This window comes from Phytophthora ramorum (assembly GCF_020800215.1).
Source record: "Phytophthora ramorum isolate Pr-102 chromosome Unknown Phyram_PR-102_s0006, whole genome shotgun sequence".
In the NCBI taxonomy this organism is placed as follows: domain Eukaryota; phylum Oomycota; class Peronosporomycetes; order Peronosporales; family Peronosporaceae; genus Phytophthora; species Phytophthora ramorum.
Genome location: NW_027150652.1, coordinates 689,280 through 714,483, shown reverse-complemented (window position 1 = coordinate 714,483; position 25,204 = coordinate 689,280). Strand labels below are relative to the sequence as shown.

The window sequence follows — 25,204 nt, the reverse complement described above, 5'->3', positions numbered from 1 at the left end:
AAAAGGCGCTCCCTATTCGGATAGTGAAATCAAGAGGTTTTTCGCCGGCTTCTTCGAGGTTTTTTCAGCTGTTTTTAGATCCATTTCCCGCGCTTTTTGAAGTGACTTGCTTTTTGTATGCTGGGGGAGAAACGGCAGCCACTGCTTGCGGCGATGCCGGCTTCGGTACTGGGGGCTATGATATCTGTGCGTGTGCATGAAGGAGGAGTGTGGGCATGTGTCGAAGCGCGGATCTGCGCTGCGCTGGCCGCACCGTGCCGAGGGGAGCGCTGCTCGACGCCTACACATCTGGCTTCATCTCGTCCAGTCATTCCGCCGGAAACGGTGTCAACCGTTGGAATAAAAGGGACTCGACTTCAAGTTCGGGCATACTGAAGTCAAGAAGTGGCGCTGATCTTTCCGGTAAGCTGTAGCGGAGCCCTTCGCCACCGAGCCGCACTGCGGGGGCGCCACTTGATCGTCTGCGAAGCCGCAAAATGTGCCGCAATGAAGTTGCCATGGCCTTTAACGGCTGCGACAATGCAGCAGCTATGAACATGAGATCGGGGGCAACTTGCCCTTGGTGGTGTTTCTGTCGCTGCCACGTTGCGGTGGGCCCAGCAGTTTCGCTGGCAGATCAGTGCCCACTGTCGCGTGCAGCTTTCTTTAGCCGGTTGAGGTCTCCACAAGCGATAACGTCAATGGAAGTACGTACGCGTATGACAAGCGGTTGAGGAAGCCGCTGGCGTTCCAGCCCTTCGTAGTGAGTTCAGCTCATTCTCGGGATACTCGCATTGGTACAATGCTAAGATTGCCACGATCGCCAGTGGCGGCTCTTTCTGGTGCTCCAAGCTCGGCCACGGGAGGTAGCGCTACAAGCAAATTGCACGATCTCCTTTTTGAGGTCGTACAGGCCTGAGAAGTAAATGAAGCTTTTCGGGCACAAATGTACCGGCAGCTCATCGTCAGCAGTACCAATGAGGTCACAACATGGCATGACGTAACAGAACACGCCACTACGAAACCCGAGCCTGCGCTCGATAGCTTACTAAGGTGCCGAAGTGATGCGATACGCAGTGTATCCTACGCTCCAACTGTGAACGTTCAATGTTGTTGGTAGAATGCGAGATACGTTGTAGGCCTCAGGGGTAGCGGACGATGGGGTCCCCACTCGAAGTTCCTGTACAGACGGAAGCTCAGCATGGGCACCAGGAGGTTCCGTCTGTGTGCGCGCAAGTGGAGACGCCTAGTTGCTGCTGCCCTCTTCCTCCTCTCGTTTTGCTGCCAACATTTCAAGCGCTTGATGTATGACACCAGCTCAATGTGTATCATCCTGGTAGCTTCAGAGACCGGCGGGGAAATCTCAGTCAGCAGCCTGCGCGTTAGCTCGATCGAAGCCTTCAAGTGTTTGGGCTTCATGCCCTTGTTCACTGCTCTGACATAAGCAGCAATCTGCTCTAGCAGTGTCTTGATCAAACCCTGCTCGTCTCCAGTCAGCGCTCGATCTGCTGCAGTAGCGGCTTCTTCTCCAGCCTCTATCTCTTCTTGTGAGGGGGTCATGATTTCGAGGAGCGCCGGTGTAGTGATCCCCAAAAGAATCATATTGAGTAGGCGCACGTAGCTCTTCTTCTTCAGCTGCGCAGCTGAAGAAGCGCCATCGCCCTTTTTAGCAGCCATCTCCACCGCCAGCCTCTTGGCAAGCAGCTTCTCATAGTCAGCCTTGCTTGGATACGCCTCGTGCTTCTTGCTCCTGATGCGTACGCCCAAACTCCGGCAGAACGACCTGAGCGTTTTCGGACAGCACAGCGATATCGCCACCTGCAGCTCTTCGGTCTTGTTCTCAACGCTGAGGCGCTGGAGGAGTTCCAGTGTCACATTGAAGTCGGTCATAGTTGTTGATAGAGGTGGCGAATTCGATTCTGAGGCGTCGTAATGATTCATTAGACAACATCATATGTAGAATTCCTACTATTGTGATGCCGCTCGTATTGTATCGCTTTACAAATTGTGGTGCGGAAGAAGATTGTTTGCTGCCGAGAGAGTTAAACCACAACGTGTAATGTCCTAACAAGACTCGCCATGAAAATTCGACGACTCAATGCGTCAAGTTTATCAAAAACTTCGCCTGGACGGGCTTCCCTTCACTTCACCTCTCAGCCGAAGCTAAGCTTTCGGAAATCGCCTTAATGACTCGCTCCGGATTTTCTAGATGTGGGTAGTGGCCTCCTTCATCGTCCTCAAAATGATGAGCGTGCGGTACCGCTGTGGTGAACCACTCGATCTCAGCTTTGATGTCAGCGTAGTCTGGGTCCTTCCCACCGAAGAACGCGAATACCGGCAGTGTCGGGCACCCTTTGAGATCATCGAGAGAAGACGCGACGCCAGCTTTGTCGGCACGCACGAAACGGCCTACATTGACGATGTTCCCCGGCTGAGTCTTCATGTGCGTCTTGAGAACATTGAGCTCGGCTTCAAAATCGCCTGGAAGTTTTCCCGGGTAGAGTGTCTTGTAGTAGGCTGCCCAGACCCAGGCACCGTACAGCTGACGAAAGAGCAAATGCGAGAGCGGTCGAAACCACGAGTCCATTGGCGAATTCCGCAGAATAGGCCCGAGCAAAACGAGAGCTCGGACACGGAGGCCCGACGGCGCCTTTTTGGCGGCAGCTGCGGCTAGCACGATGGATCCAGCACTGAGCGAGTTGCCGAGCAGCACAAAGCTGCACGTCGGGTCGACAGCCGTCAACTTTTCCATTAAGTTCGTCACATCGGACGCGACGGATTCGGGGGAATACGCGGAGTAGTTGACTTGGTCGTCGTCGTTGAACGAGGTGGAATCCCCGAAGCCGCGCAAGTCTCCGAGCAGTACGCGAAAGCCGAGTTGTTCGTGCAGCATTGGCGCAAGAAAACGGAACTGGCGACGGGTATCTCCGATACCGGGGAGACAGATGGCAACAGTGGTGCCAGGTGCTGCAATTGGGCGCGAGTCCTCGAAGAAGACGTAGGATTGAGCAGTGACTTGGAGGCGAAAGTCTGACGACGAGGCGAAGACTCGGGGGATGCTGAGCGTGGACAGAGTTTGCGGCGACGAGGTAGCTGACTTGTCCATTGCTATGGGTGGGTGGTTTGAAAGCGGTGTGCGTGGTGCGTGGTAAGTTGCGAAGTGAACGTTGAAAGGCATGCAGAAAGTGAAGTTGGTCAGGTGATTGCTCTGTTTAATAGTCGCCATCAACTTAACTGTTATGTTATGATTGCAACTGTTGAAGTGAAGTACCATCATTCCTGCCAATAGTCAACCGACGATGCCTTCTTCACCATGGTCACTGTTGCGACCACCATTGCCCCTACGCTCGCTGGCACAATTGATGAGCAGCACGAAGGTGCAGGTTGGTCATATCAGCTCAGCTTCTCCATCAACCCCACCACATCGGATGCAATAGATTCGGGAGAATATGCCCACCTCTTCGTTGTCGTCGAACGATGCACAGAGTAGTGGCCCGAGCAAGCGGAATTGGCGATGTGTGTAGGAAGGCAAATAGCGACAATGGCTCCTGGGGTGGGGCGCGAATCCTTAAAGGAAACGTAGGAGTGAGGGGTGATCTGGAGTCGACAAAGACTCGCGGTATGGTAACACAGTTTTGAACAGGCGACACAGCAGCGGAGATGTTGTCCACCGTAGTTGGCGGTGCAGTTGAATGTACTTGCAGTGCGCGGCGTGATGGAAATTGAAAAGTGACGCACATCGTTGAAGTAGCAAGCCTAGGAGCGCTGTGATTGGCCGGTGGGGTGATTGCTGCTGCGAGCCGCGGCATATACATGGTACTTCATAACTGAAATGAGATCTGCCGCGGCCTTCATTGTTGCCGGCGCTGCCTGCTGCCGGAGTTGCAAGCAGACTCGGGCACACTCAGCTTTGCTCATCGGTGATATTGCCTGCACGGAAATAGCTGATTGTGCGTAAGGGTGGAGGTGGGGTATAGCCTGACGGAATTTGAGGGTATAGCAAACCACTCATCAGTTGGTAATCCTTACCTGTAAAAGTCCTTTGGGCTTTTACAAATAGGAAATGATGCAAAATACAGGTTTATGGCCAAGTGCCTTAAAACTGCCTGTTAGTGGAAGCAGCGTGATTACTGTGGATGCACTTGCTGATTATACCAAACTTATGAACCATTCATTTTTGACTTAGATATCCTGACTAGCGATTGAGTTCCCGTTTACACATTCAGAAGTTACAAACGGGATCAAACGCGGTAGGACTGCTCAGTACTTTCGGAAATACAGTGTGGATGATTGGTTCATGGTCGTTCGAAAACATACATGACCTTACTTTTTGATCCGTCACAGTGCCTATTCTTAATGAACTGTGATTGCCTTGAAACCTCACTGCGTGCTTTTCAGGTGGGGGTAGTGAGCGCCAGCATTATCCTCGAAACAAGCTGCACCATCGCCACCCAAGTGAAGAAGGTGTGATCTTTCCGGCCACGATGGCAAGCCACGCTAGTCGCCTTGCTCGGCGGGAGACCCACATTCAAGAGACCATTCTTTTAAGAACAGATGATCGTCTTGAGCGCGACGGTTCCGCTTTAAAAGCGTCTGGTATGGCTTCTTACCCCGAATTGATTTCGCCATCGCTATCGTCGTCGGGCAACATCAAGTCGCGCAGGTCTCCCACCACAAGCGAAAAATCAGTCGGTCGTGGAGGAGTGGTGGCATGTATCAGTGATACCCGGGAGGCAAATGGCGGTGGTGCCGGATTGAGGAATTTTGGAAGCGATAGTTTGCGGTGGAAGCACACAGTTTGGATGACAGCGCTTGACCGGTTTGGAGATCACGACGCTGTATGAATTGTTGTTTCCAATGCGATAGAAGACCCGAGCTGAAGTGCTTGGGAAGACTCCAATTCGGTCCAAAATCGATTTCACTTCGTTCAACAGACACGACTATTTCCTGGATCGGCCCAGCAAAAGGCAATGCGATGGACGACGGCCATGCTGATCAAATACCGACAGGTCGGATGCCAAGAGACGCCAAAACTGGATCTGAAAGGCATTCCTGCAATGGAGGCTCATCAGCACTGCGGAACCTTCACGTTTGCAAATGCGCCACTTGGATGTCAACGACGCACAACTTCGCGCACTGCGCTGCTCGTCAGTATGTTGCTGATAGCGCAGACGACTGCAAGAGTTACCTTGGTATCAGCGTCGCCAAACATCATGAACTCTATTGCTCGTAAGCGCTGCATCGTATCTATTGTAGTTGTCTGTGCTCATGTCTAACATTATTCCCTTTCATTGCCTTACACGAAGTTCAATGGAACTTTGACGATGGTAGGAACGGATGGGGACAATCCACTGCATTGGAAATGGGGGTGGAGGTTGATGCAGGCGATGGGCGGCTGCGCGGAGTGGTGCTGAGCAGCGGAGATCCAACGCTCGCTTTCGTAGATTCTCCGGAGCTCCACGTGTATGTGGGAGCTGACGAGCGCGATTATCTCGTCTTCCGCATGAAATACTTGGGTCAGTGTGATCTTGCCATGATATCGTTAGAGCGAGCTCCATCCGAGCGACCCGTCTGGCCAGACGCTGATCCACGAGTGATGAACGACCCCATTCGTATCCCTTTCAAGCTACACACCAACGCGCTAGAGCAAGACGATCTGTACTTCATACCAATTTGGAAGCACGTCACGGGCGTCATCCGCCGCGTACGCTTTCACCCGTGTGTTTCGCGTCCTAAAGTCACAGGACAAAGCTTTTCGATTGACTGGGTGGCCTTGACCAAGGCACCAGTTGTGACGAAGGTCCGCGGCTGTATCGACAAGTACTTCGACGATGATGATACTCCCGGTAGCAGTGGTAGCGACACAACAGCACACCTCAATTGCACAGAGACTGAGCGCTGGACCAACGGCTTCCACCACACTTCATCAGCGGTGTGCTCGCCGATGCAACTACCACGAGCATCCACGTACAATTGCGCCCGTGAAGGCGGAGAGCTGCTTTCCATAAGCGGAAAACATTTTGGCACGGCAGACGCGATCATTTCTATCGACGGGGTCGAATGCCTGGACATAGTACATGTCGTACCGGAGGTGGAGCTGCAGTGCAGACTCCCTGCCGTAGCATCAAAGTGGCTGGAGAACCCAACATACCCGTCAGTAGTTCGCGTTTACAACGGACGGCTGCTCCAGTTGTTTGATGAGGTTCCCTTGCTATCGTATGCTGCCCCCGTGAAAACACCTCCGACACCGATTATCTCCAATGTGGCTGCCCACGCGCTTGATGTAAACTGGCAGGCGCCTGTTGATGTGTGGGTGAGCATGACTGTCACGGGCTATCGCGTAGCTTGGAAGCAGTGTTCCGAGAGCACATTCTCGCCAAAACAGACTATCGTTGTGGGAAACGTAACATCCACTACTCTTATCGAGCTTGAGAGTTCAACGAGTTACCAGGTCAAAGTGACACCGTTGACCGAGAATCAGTGGCAATGGTTAAATGAGTGGAAGGACATCGACTTGTATGGGCATCGCTCTATCTTGCCAAATGCTGTGGTCGGCGTTGATTCACCAGTATCGTCCTGCGTGCATACTCTGGATCAAGGTAATGTTCGCAGTTTCAGTTGTAAAGTAGTGTTACCTCTGTGAGCTCACGGTCTTCATCGCGATATCTATCACAGATTTTGTTTTTCCTCAGTTCAGTGCCCGATTACTGACGAATCTCAGCGCTCTACCAGAAGCTGTTGCACTGCGAACTTCTCCGACGCTTGGTCCTACCGGTGAAGTCGGTGATCAAGGGCACTTTGGCCTCTATGTCAACGGCGACACGCACGTACGATAATATTTTCGCCTGCTACTTGTATCGCTCCAGACTGACAGACTCTTGACCAGGTACAAAACTGCAATGCGTCGGTCTCTTGTTGTGATGGTTTCGATATTACAGCTTCAGTTGGATCGGCTGCAGCTACTGCGGGATGTTCACATGTATGCTTTGTCAAAGAAAGCCGTGGCGCCACCTACATTAACGGAACAACCGATCGTTCGCTGCCTACAAACGCACTCTCAGCTGTACCATTTCCAGCGAAGCAAGTGTATGTCTTCGATTCGACAACCTCGAAGGAACCAGTAGACGCCGCCCCAATCACAGCGGCTTGTGGCCCTGCATTACGACTCACAGCATCGCAATCCGTTCTCACAGGTGCGGCATGGTATCCGCGACAAATGAACGTGCGTGAAGGGTTCACCACTACCTTTTCGTTTCGAGCCACCAATCCGTCAACAGTGTGTCGTGTAATGGATAACGTTCACACCAATTGCCGGTCTCGAGGCGGCGACGGCTTTGCTTTCGTTGTACATAACGATGTACAGCAGGAGCTTGCATTGGGCTCTGGAGGCATGGCGTTAGGCTACGGGGGTCTCCAGAATGCGCTCGCCATCGAGTTCGATACGTGGTTCAACCCGGAGCTGCTGGATGTCTACGAGAACCACATCAGTGTGCATGTCAGCGGAAATGGCGGCGTCTTGCAAGCGGATCACACCCACTCGCTCGGCTCCACTAGCAACCTACCAGACATGACGGAGGACACTCACATCGTACGCATCACGTACAAGCCCAATCTTGACGAAAGCATGTACGACACTTACCGCGATAAACGTCGAGCGACAATACCTGACGTAATTGTTGGTTGTACAGGCTCTTCGACGAGGCATTCACAGCTAGCACGCTAGCTGGCAACTTCTTCTCCACCGGCGCTTGGCGCTCGGGCATCGGGCTACTTGTTGTTTATCTGGATGACATGAACAGTCCAGTGCTGACCGTACCATTGCGAATCGAAAACACCCTGGAGCTTTTTCATGGTCGTGCATGGGTGGGTTTCACGGGCGCGACCGGGGAACATGCGTGGCAAACACTCGACATTATGTCTTGGGACTTCCAGTCGTTGCGGCATAATATTGTCACTACGCCGCAGCTTCAGGTGTCATAGAGCATGATCGTCGATCTGTAAAATCAACTTCGAGCATGCACGATAGGTCAGTCGTAAACAGGTACAGCAGAGAACAACTGAACGATACACAGGTTTGTTGGACATGCACTCGCGTGTATTCTCACACTTTCTTGGTATTCTTGCTGTCCTGCTATCCACTCGGTGCGTGCATAGGCCTCTTGCTTGCTCACGAATCTAATAAGTATTTGGTTCCGACTGCAAGAGCCAAAACAGAAAACGAAGCGGCAATTAGTATCGCTGCATCTCGAACTGCCATACGATCTCCACGCTCCCAACGGCATTCCAATTTAACTTCCATAGAGGATAACAGCCCCCTACTCAGTTTCTGCAGCAGGTTCCTCCGCTGACTTTTTAGTACGAGATGCCGTTCTCGCGCAGCAGCTTTTCCAGCTGCGCGATTCGTGCATTGGCAGTATCCAACTCGGACTTGAGCTTGCCCTCGGGCGTGTTGTCCGCCTTGTTGCCACCACGTGCGAAGCGAGCCACACGAGCCGCAATGCCAGCGCCCACGCTGTTGGCCTTGGAGGCGGAGCGTGCGCGCTTGCCATCGTTGGTAATCTTTCCCTGCATCTCGGGACGCAGAGACATCAACACTGGCGAGTTGTCGGCACCACCCACCCAGTCGTCGGCAGTCATCGAGGGAATACCGGCGTACGTATCAGGGAAAATATCGTCTTGGAAAGCATCCGACTTGCGCGGCACGAACACGTGCAGCGGCTCAATGGCGTTCGACGTAAGCTTGAGCAGGCGGGTGGACTCACACTTCATGATGTCGCAGCCACGCTTCGGAATCATAGCCATACCCTTAGCAGACGTCGTGGAGCGGTACTCGCTGATGGGGAACGCGAAGGGCTCGCCCTCAGACATCTCGTAGTAGCGAATGTTACCGTCGCCCTTACCGCACATGTACAGAAGGTTCGTGTCCGGGTCATAGAACGGCATGATGACACCAGCAGCTTGGTCGATGTCCACCTTCTTGAGCTCCTTGTCAAGGTTACGCGGGTCCCAGACCTTGAACTGACGCTGGCTCTGACGCGTGAAGCCCACCGTGACGAACGTCTCCTTGTTGCCAAGGAAGCTCATCTTGACGCTCTTAGTGCCCATGTGCGCGTTCTCCTTCTGCGCCGCGACCTGCCCCGACCGCGCGTCGTAGAGACGCACCACCTTGTCCTTGCACGTGGTAGCGAGCAGACTGCCGGTCCAGCTCCAGGCCAGGTCCTGGATCAGGTTCTCGCCGTGGTCCTCCAACTTGACGATCTCGGAGCCCTTCTCAATGTCCCAGAGCCGCACGGAAAAGTCGGCCGACGTGCTGGCCAGCACGTTGTTGGCCGTGGGGTGGAACTTGATGAGCGTGACCTTGCGACCGTGGCCCGTGAGGTCCACGAGCGGGTCCACGCAAGTCTCGGCGAGGCCGCCCTCGGGGATGCCCCAGATCTTGATGGTGGTGTCATCCGAGGCGGACGCGACCAGGTGCTCGTGGAACGGGTTGAAGTCGAAGTCCAGGATGGCGCCGCGGTGGCCCGAGATGAGCGGGAAGTCTGGGTCGAATTTGCCCACCTTTTCATACGGCACGACGGCCATGGCGCCGCCGCCGGCCTGGATGGACACGGCGAAGAACTTCGTGTTGCCCTTGATGTAGTTCTGCTCGCCCGTGGCTGTGGCCAGCCGCACGTTCGTGTAGCATGACTCGAGCTTGGCCGGCTCGATGTACACGTGGCGGAACTTACTCTGGCGCACGAAGTGGCTCATGGCGGGGACGGCGACAGCAGTGCACAGGAAGGGACTGCCAATACCAGCAAAAATTGCAGTTAGAATCAGACTCAGACCAGCAGAATCAGACAATTGCCGCCATCTCCGCCAAAAGTGTCGGGTCTCGGCGCGGGAAGCGGCCAATCGACTGCTACACGCGCGCACAGTATGTGCAGACGAAGTGCAAGCAGCTTGCGCTTGCTCCTGCGTGTGCAGCGCGCGGTGGAGATGGCGGAGACGCAAGGACACGGACGACGCGCACTCACCTCTTAGTCCTCGCAGCTTCTTTCTTGAATATGCACAGCGGGGGGAGCCACCTCAAGCTTGGCCACGTCGAAAGTAAAACCTCGCGAGGAAAAAACCTCTGCTGATTTGCTGTTGTTGGCTTGCCACAATCTGAAGGACGGATGTCATGAACCTGCAAAAGCTAGCTGTATCTTGCCTCACCTGCCCCGTCAGGTATCGGGACGAGGGAGATATTATCGAGGCGATCCTTGGCCTTGGGTTGAAACACGCGTGCTGGGCATTGCAAAGATTGAGCGGCAGGCATTTCTTCGCTTTGCTGAGGTGGGATTCACCCCTTTCTGATATTTTGGTTAATACCCCATTTCCAAATATCCTTGCGAAAAACTGTTAGCAAGGTAGTGGCATTTTCGCTTGCAGAAAGAGAGACACTCACTGAAAGAGCAATTATAGCAGATAGCGGCACTTCGCATCGTCGCGTCGTACCGGTACACTTCTTCAAGCCAAGGCCGGGGCGGAACATGCTTGAGCGCAGCCCCCATTACAGCCTCTACATGTACGTGCACTCCTCAGCGTTGCGTTGTGCAGTCGGGGACATGCGCTTCGCTCCGAGTGATTCCCTTATCTGCATCAGCGACTTCTCGTGTTTTGTTGTTGCTACAATGTTTATCACAGAACGTGCCCTGGGTGGTTCTCGAGCACGCGAGCCCTCTACTTTCAGACCTAATACAGGCTGTCTCACACGACACAAACGAGAGAGAGAGCCATCGAAATCGAGCTGCTTTGCAATGCCAAAAGGTATTATACTCGAACATCACCATAAGCCCTCCTCTACCGTATACAGACAGGTCTCGTCGTGGTTGAACCCGAGTACTTGCAATGCGAGCTAGGCGGTCATTGATTTCTTGATAGACGAAGCGACAGCTGTTATAATACATGTATGGTGAGTATGTTGTTGTAGCTTGTATGCCTGCTTTGACGATTTTATTTGCAGTACTATCGTTCTAGGACGTAGTCCCAGCTCTCTTTCGTTCTGAATAGCTTTCAAACATCGAAAACGTTTTTTTTTGTTTTGCCGTTTTCATATTTTAACGCATATCTCGAAGTACTGTTTTGCCAATCATTGGTCAGATGAAGCGACAGCGGACAAGCGGAATGGAGCTTGCAGCAACGAGCACCGAGGCGCTCCTGGAGCGCCAGGACTTTGTGGACATGAACCGCGGTGCGTATGCTCTGTCCACTTCAGTCTACCACCCTGCGCTGACCTTCCGTTTCTGCGCAGAGATGCACGAGTACGACGAGATGCGCGAGAAGATCATTAAGCGCTCTCGAGAGATCCTCAAAGCCAGGTTCGCGGCTGCACTGCAATACTCACACAGCTGCATTATTAATTGCAATATATAAATCACTCTCTGCGCAACAGCAAACAGGCAATCTTCGCGTTGCACCGCGCGGACCGTGATGAGGCGCTGAAGCTACTGGACAACGCGGAAAAGGTGGCGGCTATGGAGACATATATTATACAGCTTAGTGGAGACTACCGGGGGTCTGATTGTTGACGACTCTATTGTGAACAGGTGATTCCGGAGCTGGTGGCGCTCACGGAGGAAAACCCCTCGCTGCGGGACGGTGCACTGTCGTCCTCACTGGAGGAGTACACAGAGGCTAAATGCTTTTGCTACTATCTCGACACCAAGAGTCTGTTGCCACGTCGCGATGTGCCGGTTGTGCAGAAGAAGGAGTACCTAGGCGGCGTCATCGACTTCACCGGTGATACGGGGGATCATGTTGAAGCTGTTTTGCAGCTCGGGCTGACAGGTGATTGTATGGTGCAGGCGAGTTGATGCGGTTCGCGGTCGTGAAGGCCACGGCGAGGGACGTGGAGGAGGTCAAGCGATGCAAGGCCTTAGTCGAGGCCATTTCCGGAGAGCTCATCCAGTTTGACTTCCGGAACGGCCCGCTGCGTCGTAAGTTCGACTCGGTCAAGTACAACCTACGCAAGCTGGAGGTGAGATGCTGGCGTGTTTGTATGCTGGGAAGGTTGGAAATGGGCTAATAACTTGTGGTTGTGTGTCGTGACTGTGCTGCTAGAATACGCTGTATGAGTTGTCGTTGGTCACGAACTCGGGTCTGACGCTGCAGGCACATTCGGTGCAAGAAACGCCGGCAGCTCCTGCTCGCGACGATAACGACGAATAACTAGCGAGGTGGGATAAAGCAAACGAATGTTTGAAGGGCCCAACAACGAGCCAGATATTAACGACATCTTGGCTCAGACTACAGGTGCGCTGTGCGAATAACAGTGGCAACGAGAAACACTGCCCGAAGAATCAATGACCCGACCTAGTACCCGTTCCCTATATCAATTGAATGAAGTGGCTGTGGATTCCGCCTGGACGCTCGATGAAGCCTCTTTTGTCTGACCTGGTGCGTCGCGGTGACCGTGCGAAAAGAGCTTGCTCGGCAGCAGCGTCTTCCACCCGGTTGTCTGACCCTTCACAACGCGCCCACCGCCGCTCTCAACCAGCGCCAGCAATCGTGCGGCTTCCAGAGGGTCTTTTCCAGCGACTTCAAGCGCGTGCTGGAGAGTGAAATGATCAGGGCAAAACGACACACCAGGAACACCAAGCACGAGTGCACGGCGCCGACATTGCGGGACAGCGCAGTTCTTTGCGTCCATCGACAACCGCTTCTTGCTTCTGCTCTTTTTGGCTTTCTTTTGCCGTGTCTTGGCAACCCGCTTCATTGCTGCAGCTCCTTCCTCTTCCAGTAACGCTGCAGCCATGCGTTTAGCTTCTTGCTCGGCCATCTCAGCATCTCGTCGTCGTTTGGCTCGAACCTGTTCTTCAAGCGCGAGAATCTCCTGCGGCATTTCTGTCGGCACTTCGACCATCGTGAAGGTGTGATCAGAGCGTTTTCCTTTACTGTGGAAACGCTCGAAGCACCCAGGGTTCCCCATCCAGCGCACGCTGCAGTACGGGTCACCGCACGTGATACATTCACGATCAGCAGCTTTGCCGCATTCAACGCACAGCCCTCGATCTCCAAGTAACTCGCGTCGCTTTTCGGCTAAGGCCGTCTCCACGCACACAAGTGCATGTCTACTGCTTCGGACTCCAGTTGGTGATGAAGAGCTCCAGTGGCAAACCGCACAGAGCGTCTGGGCACAGAACTCGCAACGTTCATCGCCGCGACGTGCGTGACACTGCTCGCAGTACACTTCACCGGGCTCAAGAGGCTGCGGAAGCAACTCCATGGTGTGCGTCTTTCCGTCTGCTCGTCGACCACGAGCATGAGTGCGAGTCATGCATGTCTCGCAAAGTGCATCTTGGCATGTAAGGCACCTCTGGCACGCTACTCTCGTCTCGCACTCAACACAAGCAGCAGCATGAGCTGCGTACCATTCACGTGCGTGGTGTGAACGTGTTTTTCCTCGAGCATGCACACGTGTGAAGCAGCGTTCACAGTAGTGCTCGTTGCAAGGCAAACACCGAAGGTTGGACGGCCTTGAGCACTCAACACAGCGGAAAAATGGCGTGCTCAACGGGTTCAACGCTGTGTACGTGTGCCAGCTCAAATCTTCCAAACCAGTCGCCACCTCAGCGGGGAAGTGGCGGTCGTAGAAGCATGCAAGACAGAAATCCTCGTAGTCGCCGGTAGGTGAATAACATTCGGAACAGCGGCGAGCTGCGCGTTCTGCGACGCAAAGACTGCAAGCAACCCATGGCGTCTCAATACCAGGTCCTGGGTTTGACGCACGCGCTCGGCGAGAGGCTGGCATGTAGTGTGGCCACGCGAGCATCCATTTCTTCGTGAGCCGATCCTGTATCATAGGACGAAAGGGTAGGATTCCTCCAGTAACTTCATCACGAGGCTCCTCTAGCAGTTTCTCGTCTGTGGGCGTGTAGACAAAGTAGAAGGTGGCCGTGCGTTTATCCAACCGTTGTTCGTATGGCGATTGCTGTTGAGACTCAAGCAGTGCACGCACTTCCCGAGCACCTAACGACCGCCACGCGCACTGAATCGCCGTTGTCGCGAGAGCTCGAGCTCTTAGAGTAGCGACGTACCATCGCCGCACCCGAAGCATCCGAAAAATTGTTTGGCACAATAGGGCCGTATGTTCCCAGGCGAGCACACGCTCTAGAGCTTCTTCACGGAGATACAGAGCCATTTGAGCGTATGAAAACGACGTTTGCGTCTCGTTTTCCCAGAGGCCTTTCACCGCGCAGTGTGGGTATCGAGATAGAGCCTTTGTTAGCCATCGTTCTTCCTCTTCTGCAGAAATCGGGACAACGGGTATGACGGCGGCGGTTGTTGCTGTTCCCAGGATGGCCTCAGCATCGCCAAGTGGTTGTGATCCTCCTTCTACCAATGTCGGTGATGACGACGTTGGAGACGATAGCAACAATCGTCGTGGCATTCGTAGCACAGCTGATAGTTCGCGTTGAAGTGTCGAGAGTTTTAGGTTGGCAGCGAAAACCACACAGCGCTCTGCACACTGTCGATAAAACATGAAAATTGACTTCTCCTGTGGTTCCCGTGTGGCGAACGAAAGGGAGGCGATCTCGCCAACGTTTGCAATTGCATCATCAGGGCGTCCCGCATATCGTCGAAGGTGCATCTCTAGCTGTCGATACGAAACTGGCGTCGTCGAGCTACGCAACGCGCGGATTAAGCCAGCAACACGCCCTTGTTGATTCGGAAAACTCTGGGTCACGAACTGTGAGACCACACGCTCGGTTGGGAGGATGTTGAACGGATGTTTGGTGCTCGCAGAAACGGATGTCTCTCTAGTGCAGCTCTGTGGGAACCGGCGTGGACGAATCCTAGGAAATGTCGACACTAATGCAACTTCTTCCTTGCTCCACCCAAGATTCTTAGCGTTTTGCTCGGATGAGACGGTGTCTAGAAGATCCTTCAGCGGAGCTTTACCCAGAGGTGATGCCACGTACTTGGTCAGTCCAAATCTACTCAAAAACACGGCAGATGTCATCCCCTCCAGGGAATAGCCGACCCAACCGACTTGTGCTGCACGCCAGATAGTGTCCTGAACGGCGGTCACAAAAGAGATAGCTGCAAGCTCCCTTTCACGAGCATTGATAGCCAAGAGAGTCCGAGCGAGTGCTTGGATTCGGATCGCTGCAAACTGCTCGTGGAAGGAGTAATCGGGGCGTTCCCAAGATGTCTGTAGCGTGTCCTTGTTGAAAAAGTACGAAGGTGGTGCATTAGACGAGCTCACTGCTGACGGTATCGTGGTTGCATTTGGCAGTACTTCTTCCCAACCGAAACGAAGAGCCATCTTTGTATATCGTAGAGAGGTTGACGTTTGTGACTCAGGCGCAAGTTGTCGATAGAAAGTCGGTATCTGCTCCAGAAGACGTACGATGGCTCGACCGTGCGCGTTACCTGGGCGCGAGTGCGCCGGGAAGCTCCAATTGCGGCGATTTTCAGCATGCACACTGCCATGGTAGACTGGAGTTAGTGCGTCAACAGCAGCATTGAGCGTGGTGTGGCATCGAATACGTCGCTGTTCCTGAGCAACTGAGTTGCTGATCTTTGCCGAATCCTTGGCAGCATCTCGTCGCTGAGCTCGATTTGTTGCCTTTGTAGGTGACTTGGCTCGATCAGGTGCAGGCATTTCAGCAAGTTTGTTTGAGTTAGTGCTGCGTTTAGCTGAAGATCCTGCGATAGCATTTCGACGTATTGGTGAAGATACGACAGGCTTTGACTTCACTCGATCACCTAACCAAGAGCTTACGTGAGAATTGCCTCGAAACTGGAACTGAAATTTGAGCGTGAGTAGCTGCGTCCGTTCTTGTCGAGCACTATCCCACTCAGCTTCGAGTGCGATACGCTGGCGTTTTCGTCGATGCAATCGCTGTAGCTCTTGGACATGACGCTGTGCAAGAAAGCGGCGCGTCTGGGCTTGAATTTGGACAACCTTGTCCTCTTCCTCGATTGTATAAGTAGGCTTCTCAGTGACAACGCTCCTGATGCGCACCTGCTCCAGTGGCTGTTGATCTTCACCGAGCGGTGCCTCGGTAGCATCCGCTTGACGAGAGTAAGTTGCGTACACATATACCTGCCAATCGTCGTCCCATTCCTCGACGTACGGATAGCGTAAAATATTCCACAGAAGACGAATGCGGTGCGCTTTAGCCTCTTCCTCTAGCCAAGCATCCAACGATGCTTGCTCTTTCTTGCGCTCCGACTGCCAAAGTGGCGTAACGTGATCAGTATGATACTCAGTAAGATACTCCTCGCGGATTTCTTGGTGGCGTCGATTGACTCGTAGGCCGGCCACCAACTTGTTCCCAGCCCGCCGACGCCAAAGACTCTGCAGCTTTATTGCTGTTGCGTTCATCTTGGCAATAGTGTTAGCTCCCATCCGCCAAATCAGTGCCTTTTCCTGATTGCCACGAGCATTTCTAGATGCAGTAACAGTTCCCAGGAGTATGCGTTCAAGCAACAAGCGCTCCGTTACGACGCGTTGGCCATCGACGTTTGTATGATCATCACCGAGTACAATCAACTCCATAGAAATCCCCATGAGTTCCGCCATTCGTTCATGACCGAATTGCAGAATGTCTGCGCAATGACCGAATCTTGTGTAGTCATGTCTTTTTACCTCGGTTTCAAACGAGAAGAACGTGAGCTCTTTCATATTGAGTTTTGCCTCGGAGGTTGTAGTATACGCCTCGAAGAAGCGCTGTAATTGCCACCTGGTCACTTGGTTTTCCTCAAGAGCACTGACAAAGGAAAGTGCCCGTGCATCCAAACCAGGAAACCGTTCAAGAAATATCTCGCGAGCCACGTTCAGCTGGTCAATTGATTTGAGACTGCGTAAACTGTGCACGGCAGAGATCTCTCTAGGCTCCTGTCGCGTAGCAAACTGCTGCTGTTGGGTGGCGATTTCACGAACATGGGCAGCATGCAGCGCTGCTGCAGCTTCGCATTTAGCGTGGGCTTCCGATGTTTTCTTGACGGCATCTGCGAGCTCGCGGGTGCAAACTGCTTGCTTCTCCCGCACAGCTTTCGGTGGATTCCGAAACTCTTTAGCTTCCTGAAGCACTTCATCCAGCGCATTTTCGTACTGCTGTTCTGTGTCAACGCGGGCTTGCAAATGCTTTTGCGCAAAATCACAACTGCGTTTAAGCAGCGTTTGCTTATCTCGTGCCAGAGCCAACAACCGGCGTTGTCTCTTTGTTTCTTGGATCGTCTGGAAGGCAAACAGGTTGGTTACTATCATTTGCATATCCTCAGCGTCGTGAACGCCAATGCTCTCCAGTTTTTCTTCGCAGGCGTCAATACCAAGCTCGCGCAGCCGCTTTAGTGCGCCTACCGGATCAGTCGAGGCAACCCAGCGACTTTTCTGGAACAGCTCACTGTACTTCGGACCAAGACCAAGTCGATGTAACCATTCCTGCACAGCCATCCCTCGAAGATCATCGTCTGGTTCGTAGAACTCGGCTGACGAGGATAACATTTTATCAACGATGACACTCATTGAGCTTTCCGCTCGGAAAGGATTCGTCCGCTTGCGCTTCTGAGCCCGCAAAAGCTTTCGTGCTGCTCGTTGGTGCGCATTTTGCCGCCATTTGAGCTGGATTCGAACTGCCATGCGCGTGCGCAACTCTGTGTAAACGATACTCCTCATGATATGCATTCGGCAGTGACAACCACGGAAAATGCGCTGGATCTGGCATGCAGATGCATTGTACAACTTCATAGTAGATTCGAGTACGTTGCGCAGAGCTGTGCCAATGCATTCGCCAGTCGTTTGGTGTGATACAACAGCTCTGATGCGTGTCATCTCCTCCCGGAAATGCTTGCGCATTAAATGCACACGAATAGCACGCTGAATGGAGCGGGCACAACGTTCGCGTAGCGCAACCTGCCGGCCCATATGACCACGCACCAATGCTTGCATTCGAGATGAAGCGTCTTGGTCTCGTTCAAATTGGTGGCGTTTGTCCTCCTGAGCAGTCAGGATTCGACGCACGTACAAATGATGCCTCATTCTCCCCGGCACTGCTTTGAGCCACCAGAACTGCAAATATCTTGCTGTCCGAATGCGATGAGCTTGCTGTACGCGAAAAAACCACTTAATTCGTCGATGTGCCATTTTCTGCCGACGCATTAACGTGACTAGTTGCTGAGCAAAATGCCGGCGCACATTTCGCTGAATGAAAGCAGTAGCATTATTGCGCTTCGTAGCCAGATACGCCAACCACGCTCGGCGAATCACGCGTGCCATGTGATTTCTCTTGTAAGCCAGCACTTGGGTGTCGAATTCGCGCTCTTCATTCTCCTTTTCGCGTAGACATCCGAGCAGTAAGAACGTAGACCACTCATTATTGCGCTTGTACCAGCAACGCTGAAAGGTGAGCGCAGCATGCCACTCCTGGTCTCGAATAATTCGTTGTTCACGCGAAGCACACCTACCAAGGAAGCCTCGTGCGACTCGCTGCAGTAACGCGATACTGGACAACAAACGTTCGCTTTCTTTTCGCTGCGCACACAAAACTAATCGACGCAGCCTCCGCATTCGAACCGTTCGAAAGACTGCCTGAACGAACAGTGCTGCGTTTCGAAGTGCTAAGAACGCATCACGACAAACACGCATTCGGATTCGAGCCTCCACGAGTATAATTTGTTTTCGCACGTGGTGATAGTGAGAGCGAACTGCGCGCATGCGTTGAAGTGTCTGAATTTTAATAGCCGCAACACGGTAGCGAGCGAGCGCAATACGGAATCGTCGATAGCGATATGCACTTTGCACGAGCTCGGCTGATCGCCACAGTGTCCGTCTGTGCTCACGGACTTCGTCTGGAATCCGAAACGGTAGATCTGGTCGAGCTGGGGCGAGGTAGATGTCCCGCAGTACAAGACTTGCAAAAGGATGATGGCGGTGCAGTGCCAAAAAGCGTTGGCGACCTGAATGGCGTCGGATTTCTCTCTGAATGAGCCTCACTGCATCGTCGCGGTCCCGCCAGATGAGCACTTGGGTAGCCTCAACCCATTTTCGTAGCCCTTGCTGCTGATACCCACGCAACACGTACTCGATAGCGACCTTGAGACGCCTCTTAGTCGCCTGGCGGTGATATTCCTCCCCACGCGCCAGAAATCGCGCATGCTCTACAACTGCTTTCCACTGCATGAGAGCCATGCGGCGCTGGTTGTCTTCAAATTCGAGTATCCAAAGCGCCATAGCCCGCCGCATTCGATGACGACAGTACGCGGCACCTCCAGGCAGCTGAAAGAGAAATTTAAGCGGCAATCGCTCGCGTTCTTGCTGAATCATTGAATGTATTTCCTGCCGTGCTTGGTGTTCCTCATGCCTTACACGTGTGATCTCAGACCCAAGCGACGTTATAACTGAGGTGTTCACACGTTGAGCAAGGGATCGGAGTTGCCGCACATTGAACTCGTTGGGATCGACGGGAGATGACAAGATTTCACGTAGTCGCTGGCGTTTAAGTGCTGGAGTTGCTGGTTCGTTCTCCTCTGGTGACAATTTCATTGCAGCCACCTGACGTTTGGATGGACTAACCGCATCAGTGTTGAATCCATTTCCGTTGATAGCAGCAGCAACAGGACGTCCCCTTGGGACAATAGCCACGGCCGTCATTGCCTCGCGCTCACTTTCATCATCATCATGTTCGTGTTCCTTGTTCCATTGGTCCCATCGGGTAACCTGGAGCCGACTGGGAACTAAATGTCTCCCATCTTTGGTTTTTGCATCACTTTCTCCGCCGTCTCGGAGGTGCTGCTGAAAGTACGCTGGAGATGCGAGTGGCATCCGACGAGTGCGAAAAATCTCTAGCATGTCCTTCGGGTGTAAGAGCGTTTCTGACGCGGGATGTGGTGGGAGTACGTGCGCAAGTTTTGCGTCTTCCACGCCGTCTTCTTTGTCTCGATTCTTTAAAGGCACCTCTCCTCCAGACATGCGCTGAACACCGGTTGGCTGGATCAGTGGCAGTGAACTTAGAGCCGGGTCCATCTTGTTCTGCCGAGGAAATACAGGCGTCATCAAGCGATGCCGCTCCATTTTGAAAATGCGACTCGGGGTCTCCCGTCTGGCAACGTTAGCGGCCAAGTTATCCGTAGCTAGTTCACCGTTCACTTTATACACGTTTCTGCTTCCGGAAGAATGAGCGGCATACCGTTGCATCGTAGAGCGCCCAAGTCCCTGACCAGGGATAGTACTAGTGCCGTCCTCTTTCCATGCCACCTTGCGATGTTGTTGACGCGGAGGTGAAAGCTGGTTCGTGCTCCCCGCCGCTCGAGGTGGAGAGGGCATCCAATTGCCAGCTTGCCTCCTCTTTTTCTTCGACTTCCTCTTCGCATCAGAGACAGAATCAAAGTGGTTTACGACAAGCATCCCACCTACATCTTCTCCACTCGCTGGCCGTGACGTGTCCCCACTCGCCGGCCGTCCTGCTATCGTCAAAAGAAGGTTCGCGCTCTCTCGCTCGGAAGGCTGAGGCTGCAAGACCAGCAGGTCCGAGTCCAGGGACACCACAAGCTGCAGATGCTGCTGCTGCTGCTGCGACGGAGCTAGATGCACCAGAAGACAACACACCACAATCAATCATCACCTGCTAGCTACTTCTGCAGCACCTCTCTTCAGCCCCTCGCTCACCTTCAACGTCTCGTACCTTGCATAAGCAGTGAAATGACGAGGCAGCAGTTGACATGCACACGCCTCGTATCCGTCGTCTGCGTCCTACTACGGCGGCAATAGCTCACAAGCTGCAGCAGAGCGTCCACCAACCCCTCGGTCTCCAGTCGAAGCCGATCTGCCAGTGCTCGGCTCTCCAACATCAGTAGTCCAAGCGCTCGAGCAGCCAGCGCTGTGCAGTCAGCCACCAACTCTCTGTTAGTCCCCACGCTTTATCTGTTACTAATCTATTGCATCACAGCCCACCCACCCCGCAGGTACACGCTGTTCTTGACGTTGCGCAACACGCGCACGCAGACGCTCACGGATTGGTCGGGGCTCTGCAGGGCCGCGACTTGCGCCGCGAGGCTCTCGACCAGCGTGCGCTCGGATGGGGGCGATACATGTTGCGTGGCCTCGAGCAGGCGGCGCTTGCGGTGGCGAGACTGCGGTGAGCGCACAGCGCGCTCCATCGGCGCATACTGCGGATCGGAGAGCCCTTCGCGTCGTTTCGAGCGCCGGTAATACCGGTAATAATCGGTATGCGCGTAATCACCGTTAAAAAGCTCGCATCTTCGTTGGGAATCTCCAAGTTTAGTTCCATCACCAGGCGAAGGCGACACGACAATCATTGTCAGACAAGGGCACCTTCCAGCAAAATGCCGCCCTTCCTTCTGCTGCCGTATTTATTCGCGGCGATGTTGAGCAATGAGGTTGAGCCACCTCACAGCACGCCGCAGCATTTCAACGAATGGGGTGCGAGAATGCATTTGATTGGTCTCGAAAATACCGGTACTGACACGGTTGCTGTTTTTCTCAGCAGTGAAGGGACCCCAGGCGCATAGTCGGATAAGCGTCAGTCGCCCCCCTTCCTGTCCTTCGCCATGGCGGCCGAGCACGTGCCGTGGGCCGCGGCCCTCCTGTGCTACATTCAGTACGCCATCCTCATCACCTTCGGCCACCTGCGCGACCACGCCGGAAGCATCTTCGGCGGCTCGCGCTACTCGACGAACGCCAAGAAGGGCTACGCACCGCTGCTCGTGGCCTTCGAGAACTTCTACACGAAGCGCATCTACCACCGCCTACAGGACGTTTTCAACCGTCCTGTGGCTGGTTCACCAGGCGCGTCCTGCTGTTCTTTGTAACGGGGGAGAAATATGCTGACGACTTTGATTTGCTTTGGCAGGTGCCCACATTGACCTGATCGAGCGCTACTCGGTGGACGAGAACAAGACGCTGCACAACAAGGATGGCTGCATCCAGCACTGCCTTAACCTGGGCTCGTACAACTACTTGGGCTTTGCCGACGATTGGATGAACACGTGCAGCAAGGAGGTCTTCCCTGCCGTAAAGCAGTTCGCTCTGGCCTCCACGGTGCCGCCCATGGAGTTCGGCACCACCCCCGTGCATATTGCACTGGAGAAGGCTCTGGCCAAGTTCATCGGCAAGGAGTCGGCTATCGTGTACAACATGGGCTACGCCACCAACGCTACCAGCATCCCAGCTCTTACGGGCAAAGGCACACTCATTCTGAGTGACGCACTGAACCACACGTCCATTGTTAACGGCGCGCGTGCGTCAGGTGCTTCTGTGGGTGTCTTCCAGCACAACGAGCCTGAGCACCTTGAGAAGGTACTGCGGACGAAGATTGCTGAGGGACAACCGCGTACGCACCGCCCGTGGAAGAAGATCATCGTGATGATTGAGGGCATTTACTCGATGGAAGGAGAGATCGTGCGTCTTCGTGAAATGGTGGACGTGACGAAGAAGTACAAGGCGTACATCTACGTGGACGAGGCTCACAGCATTGGCGCGCTGGGCAACACTGGCCGCGGCATCTGCGAGTACGCTGGAGTGGACCCCAGTGAGATTGATATTTTGATGGGCACGTTCTCGAAGAGCTTCGGTGGCATGGGCGGATACATCGCTGCGTCGGAAGAGATCATTAGCTTCATTCGCAACTCAAGCTCAGGTGCAATCTACGCGACGAGCCTGTCTCCGGTGATCGCCCAGCAGATTCTGACGGCGTTGAACATCATTGCTGGCCTGGATGGTACGGATATCGGTCGCAAGAAGATTGCTTCTCTGCGCGACAACAGCAACTACTTCCGTCAGAAGCTGATCGACATGGGCGTGATCACGCTCGGCGACTTCGACTCGCCTGTGATTCCGGTGATGCTGTACCACATGTCGAAGGTGGGTGAGTTCTCCCGCCAGTGCTTGAAGCGCAACCTCGCTGTGGTAACGGTTGGTTTCCCTGCTACGCCATTGCTGCTCGCTCGTGTACGCTTCTGCGTCTCGGCGGCGCACACTAGGGAGGATATGGACACTGCGCTGGTGACGCTGAAGGAGGTCTCGGACTTGTGCAATATCCGCTTCGAGAAGAACGCTCGCTCTTAGATAAGACGACCTTCTCCTCGTGCCAGCGGAGTTCGGTCTTGCTTGTGTTGTGCACTCGTCGAACAGGAATCCGGGAAGTTAGTTTTCTAGCCGTGTTGGCTGGTTCTCAGCCACCGCTAACATAACGAAAGCGCACGCCACGTAGAAATCTGTACTGACCTTGAAAACCTCTTCTGTCTTGGGCCTTGACCTTGGTTGCGTCAGCATCAACACTGCTGCTTCTCCTTTTTCTTCGACTACGCCCGGTACAGACCAAACAGCTTGGGGGAGTTTGAGTGCAGTGCCAACGCAACGCAATGCAACGCAACGCACCCAACCAAGTCGGAGGCAGTAAGATAAAGAGCGCGCCACTCACAATCGTTGCAGTCGTTCAAGTCTACTACCTTGCAAATCTTGTATTTAACATCCTAACTTCTCTCTATCCTCTCATTCCAGTCCATTTTACCTTCCATATTACATACGACCCTATCCGTTAAGGATCGCGTTCCAAGCATGTCCCAAACGGCGTGCAAACGTTGACAAAATGGCATTCACAAATTCCTGCAGCCTCCTTGGCCTCTGCATCGCCTGCCATGGCCGCCGAGCACGTGCCATGGTTCCCCGCCATCATGTGCTTTCTGCAGTACTCCATCCTCATCACCTTCGGCCACGTGCGTGACCTCGCGGCGAGCCTCTCGGGCGTCTCCCGCTACCGCTCGGAGGAGGCACGTTCCGGCTTGGCCAAGCTGCTCGTCGCGTGGGAGAGCTTCTACACCCGCCGCCTGTACCACCGCGTACAGGACGTCTTCAACCGTCCGGTGGCGGGTGCTCCTGGCGCCCACATTGACCTGGTCCAGCGCGCGTCCAAGGACGACAACAAGACGTTCGATCTCCTGGACGCGCCCCCGCAGCGCTGTTTGAACCTGGGCTCGTACAACTACTTGGGCTATGCCGACGACTGGATGAACACGTGCAGTCACGATGTTTTCCAGGCGGTGGAGCAGTTCTCGCTGGCGTCCACGGTGCCGCCCATGGAGTTCGGTACGACGTCGGTGCACGTGGTGCTGGAAAAGGCGGTTGCCAAGTTCATCGGCAAGGAATCGGCTATTGTGTACAACATGGGCTACGCCACCAACGCCACCAGCATCCCAGCTCTTACGGGCAAAGGCACACTCATTCTGAGTGACGCACTGAACCACACGTCCATTGTTAACGGCGCGCGTGCGTCAGGTGCTTCTGTGGGTGTCTTCCAGCACAACGAGCCTGAGCACCTTGAGAAGGTACTGCGGACGAAGATTGCTGAGGGACAACCGCGTACGCACCGCCCGTGGAAGAAGATCATCGTGATGATTGAGGGCATTTACTCGATGGAAGGAGAGATCGTGCGTCTTCGTGAAATGGTGGACGTGACGAAGAAGTACAAGGCGTACATCTACGTGGACGAGGCTCACAGCATTGGCGCGCTGGGCAACACTGGCCGCGGCATCTGCGAGTACGCTGGAGTGGACCCCAGTGAGATTGATATTTTGATGGGCACGTTCTCGAAGAGCTTCGGTGGCATGGGCGGATACATCGCTGCGTCGGAAGAGATCATTAGCTTCATTCGCAACTCAAGCTCAGGTGCAATCTACGCGACGAGCCTGTCTCCGGTGATCGCCCAGCAGATTCTGACGGCGTTGAACATCATTGCTGGCCTGGATGGTACGGATATCGGTCGCAAGAAGATTGCTTCTCTGCGCGACAACAGCAACTACTTCCGTCAGAAGCTGATCGACATGGGCGTGATCACGCTCGGCGACTTCGACTCGCCTGTGATTCCGGTGATGCTGTACCACATGTCGAAGGTGGGTGAGTTCTCCCGCCAGTGCTTGAAGCGCAACCTCGCTGTGGTAACAGTTGGTTTCCCTGCTACACCGCTGTTGCTGTCCCGAGTGCGTTTCTGTATTTCGGCGGCGCACACGAAGGAGGATATGGACGAAGCCCTGAAGGCCATAAAAGAAGTGAGCGAAATCTGCCACGTTCGCTACAGTAGCCACACCTGCGGTTAAAGAACCACAATGAACAGCATTAGTAGTGCAGACACGGCTAAGCCGTAGAACACACAAGTATACCCGCTAATGCGCAAGTAGAATTTGAATCCATACGAGTACGAAGTGTTTGTTTTTTGGACCTCTTATTTTCTTCTCTGCA

General features: G+C 53.9%; 9 protein-coding genes across 9 annotated transcripts; 4 read left to right on the top strand and 5 right to left on the bottom strand.

Moving 5' to 3' along the window:
- Positions 1-1,083: 1,083 nt before the first annotated feature.
- Positions 1,084-1,869, bottom strand: KRP23_7040 (uncharacterized protein; the record flags this gene model as incomplete). The annotated part of the gene is made up of 1 exon (XM_067892305.1): positions 1,084-1,869. The coding sequence occupies one exon, from the start codon at positions 1,867-1,869 to the stop codon at positions 1,084-1,086; it is 786 nt and encodes a 261-aa protein (XP_067744198.1).
- A 256-nt stretch (positions 1,870-2,125) lies between these two features.
- KRP23_7039 (uncharacterized protein) lies at positions 2,126-3,085 on the bottom strand (the record flags this gene model as incomplete). Its single annotated transcript, XM_067892304.1, has 1 exon — positions 2,126-3,085. One exon carries the CDS (start codon positions 3,083-3,085, stop codon positions 2,126-2,128), a length of 960 nt encoding a protein of 319 aa, XP_067744197.1.
- A 2,256-nt stretch (positions 3,086-5,341) lies between these two features.
- KRP23_7038 (uncharacterized protein) lies at positions 5,342-7,959 on the top strand (the record flags this gene model as incomplete). Its single annotated transcript, XM_067892303.1, has 3 exons — positions 5,342-6,382; positions 7,343-7,605; positions 7,668-7,959. The coding sequence occupies 3 exons, from the start codon at positions 5,342-5,344 to the stop codon at positions 7,957-7,959; spliced, it is 1,596 nt and encodes a 531-aa protein (XP_067744196.1).
- Positions 7,960-8,331: 372 nt separating this feature from the next.
- KRP23_7037 (Coronin-1B) lies at positions 8,332-10,279 on the bottom strand (the record flags this gene model as incomplete). Its single annotated transcript, XM_067892302.1, has 3 exons — positions 8,332-9,763; positions 9,996-10,125; positions 10,177-10,279. 3 exons carry the CDS (start codon positions 10,277-10,279, stop codon positions 8,332-8,334), a joined length of 1,665 nt encoding a protein of 554 aa, XP_067744195.1.
- Positions 10,280-11,103: 824 nt separating this feature from the next.
- KRP23_7036 (Translin-associated protein X-like protein) lies at positions 11,104-12,171 on the top strand (the record flags this gene model as incomplete). The annotated part of the gene is made up of 6 exons (XM_067892301.1): positions 11,104-11,194; positions 11,255-11,321; positions 11,396-11,468; positions 11,550-11,742; positions 11,808-11,980; positions 12,064-12,171. 6 exons carry the CDS (start codon positions 11,104-11,106, stop codon positions 12,169-12,171), a joined length of 705 nt encoding a protein of 234 aa, XP_067744194.1.
- Positions 12,172-12,334: 163 nt separating this feature from the next.
- Positions 12,335-13,228, bottom strand: KRP23_7035 (uncharacterized protein; the record flags this gene model as incomplete). The annotated part of the gene is made up of 1 exon (XM_067892300.1): positions 12,335-13,228. One exon carries the CDS (start codon positions 13,226-13,228, stop codon positions 12,335-12,337), a length of 894 nt encoding a protein of 297 aa, XP_067744193.1.
- A 2,498-nt stretch (positions 13,229-15,726) lies between these two features.
- On the bottom strand, positions 15,727-21,108 carry KRP23_7034 (uncharacterized protein; the record flags this gene model as incomplete). Its single annotated transcript, XM_067892299.1, has 6 exons — positions 15,727-15,897; positions 15,974-16,183; positions 16,601-17,671; positions 18,638-20,532; positions 20,634-20,828; positions 20,907-21,108. 6 exons carry the CDS (start codon positions 21,106-21,108, stop codon positions 15,727-15,729), a joined length of 3,744 nt encoding a protein of 1,247 aa, XP_067744192.1.
- A 411-nt stretch (positions 21,109-21,519) lies between these two features.
- KRP23_7033 (Long chain base biosynthesis protein 2b) lies at positions 21,520-23,035 on the top strand (the record flags this gene model as incomplete). The annotated part of the gene is made up of 2 exons (XM_067892297.1): positions 21,520-21,757; positions 21,822-23,035. The coding sequence occupies 2 exons, from the start codon at positions 21,520-21,522 to the stop codon at positions 23,033-23,035; spliced, it is 1,452 nt and encodes a 483-aa protein (XP_067744191.1).
- Positions 23,036-23,607: 572 nt separating this feature from the next.
- KRP23_7032 (Long chain base biosynthesis protein 2b) lies at positions 23,608-25,062 on the top strand (the record flags this gene model as incomplete). The annotated part of the gene is made up of 1 exon (XM_067892296.1): positions 23,608-25,062. One exon carries the CDS (start codon positions 23,608-23,610, stop codon positions 25,060-25,062), a length of 1,455 nt encoding a protein of 484 aa, XP_067744190.1.
- Between the last annotated feature and the right edge of the window lie 142 nt (positions 25,063-25,204).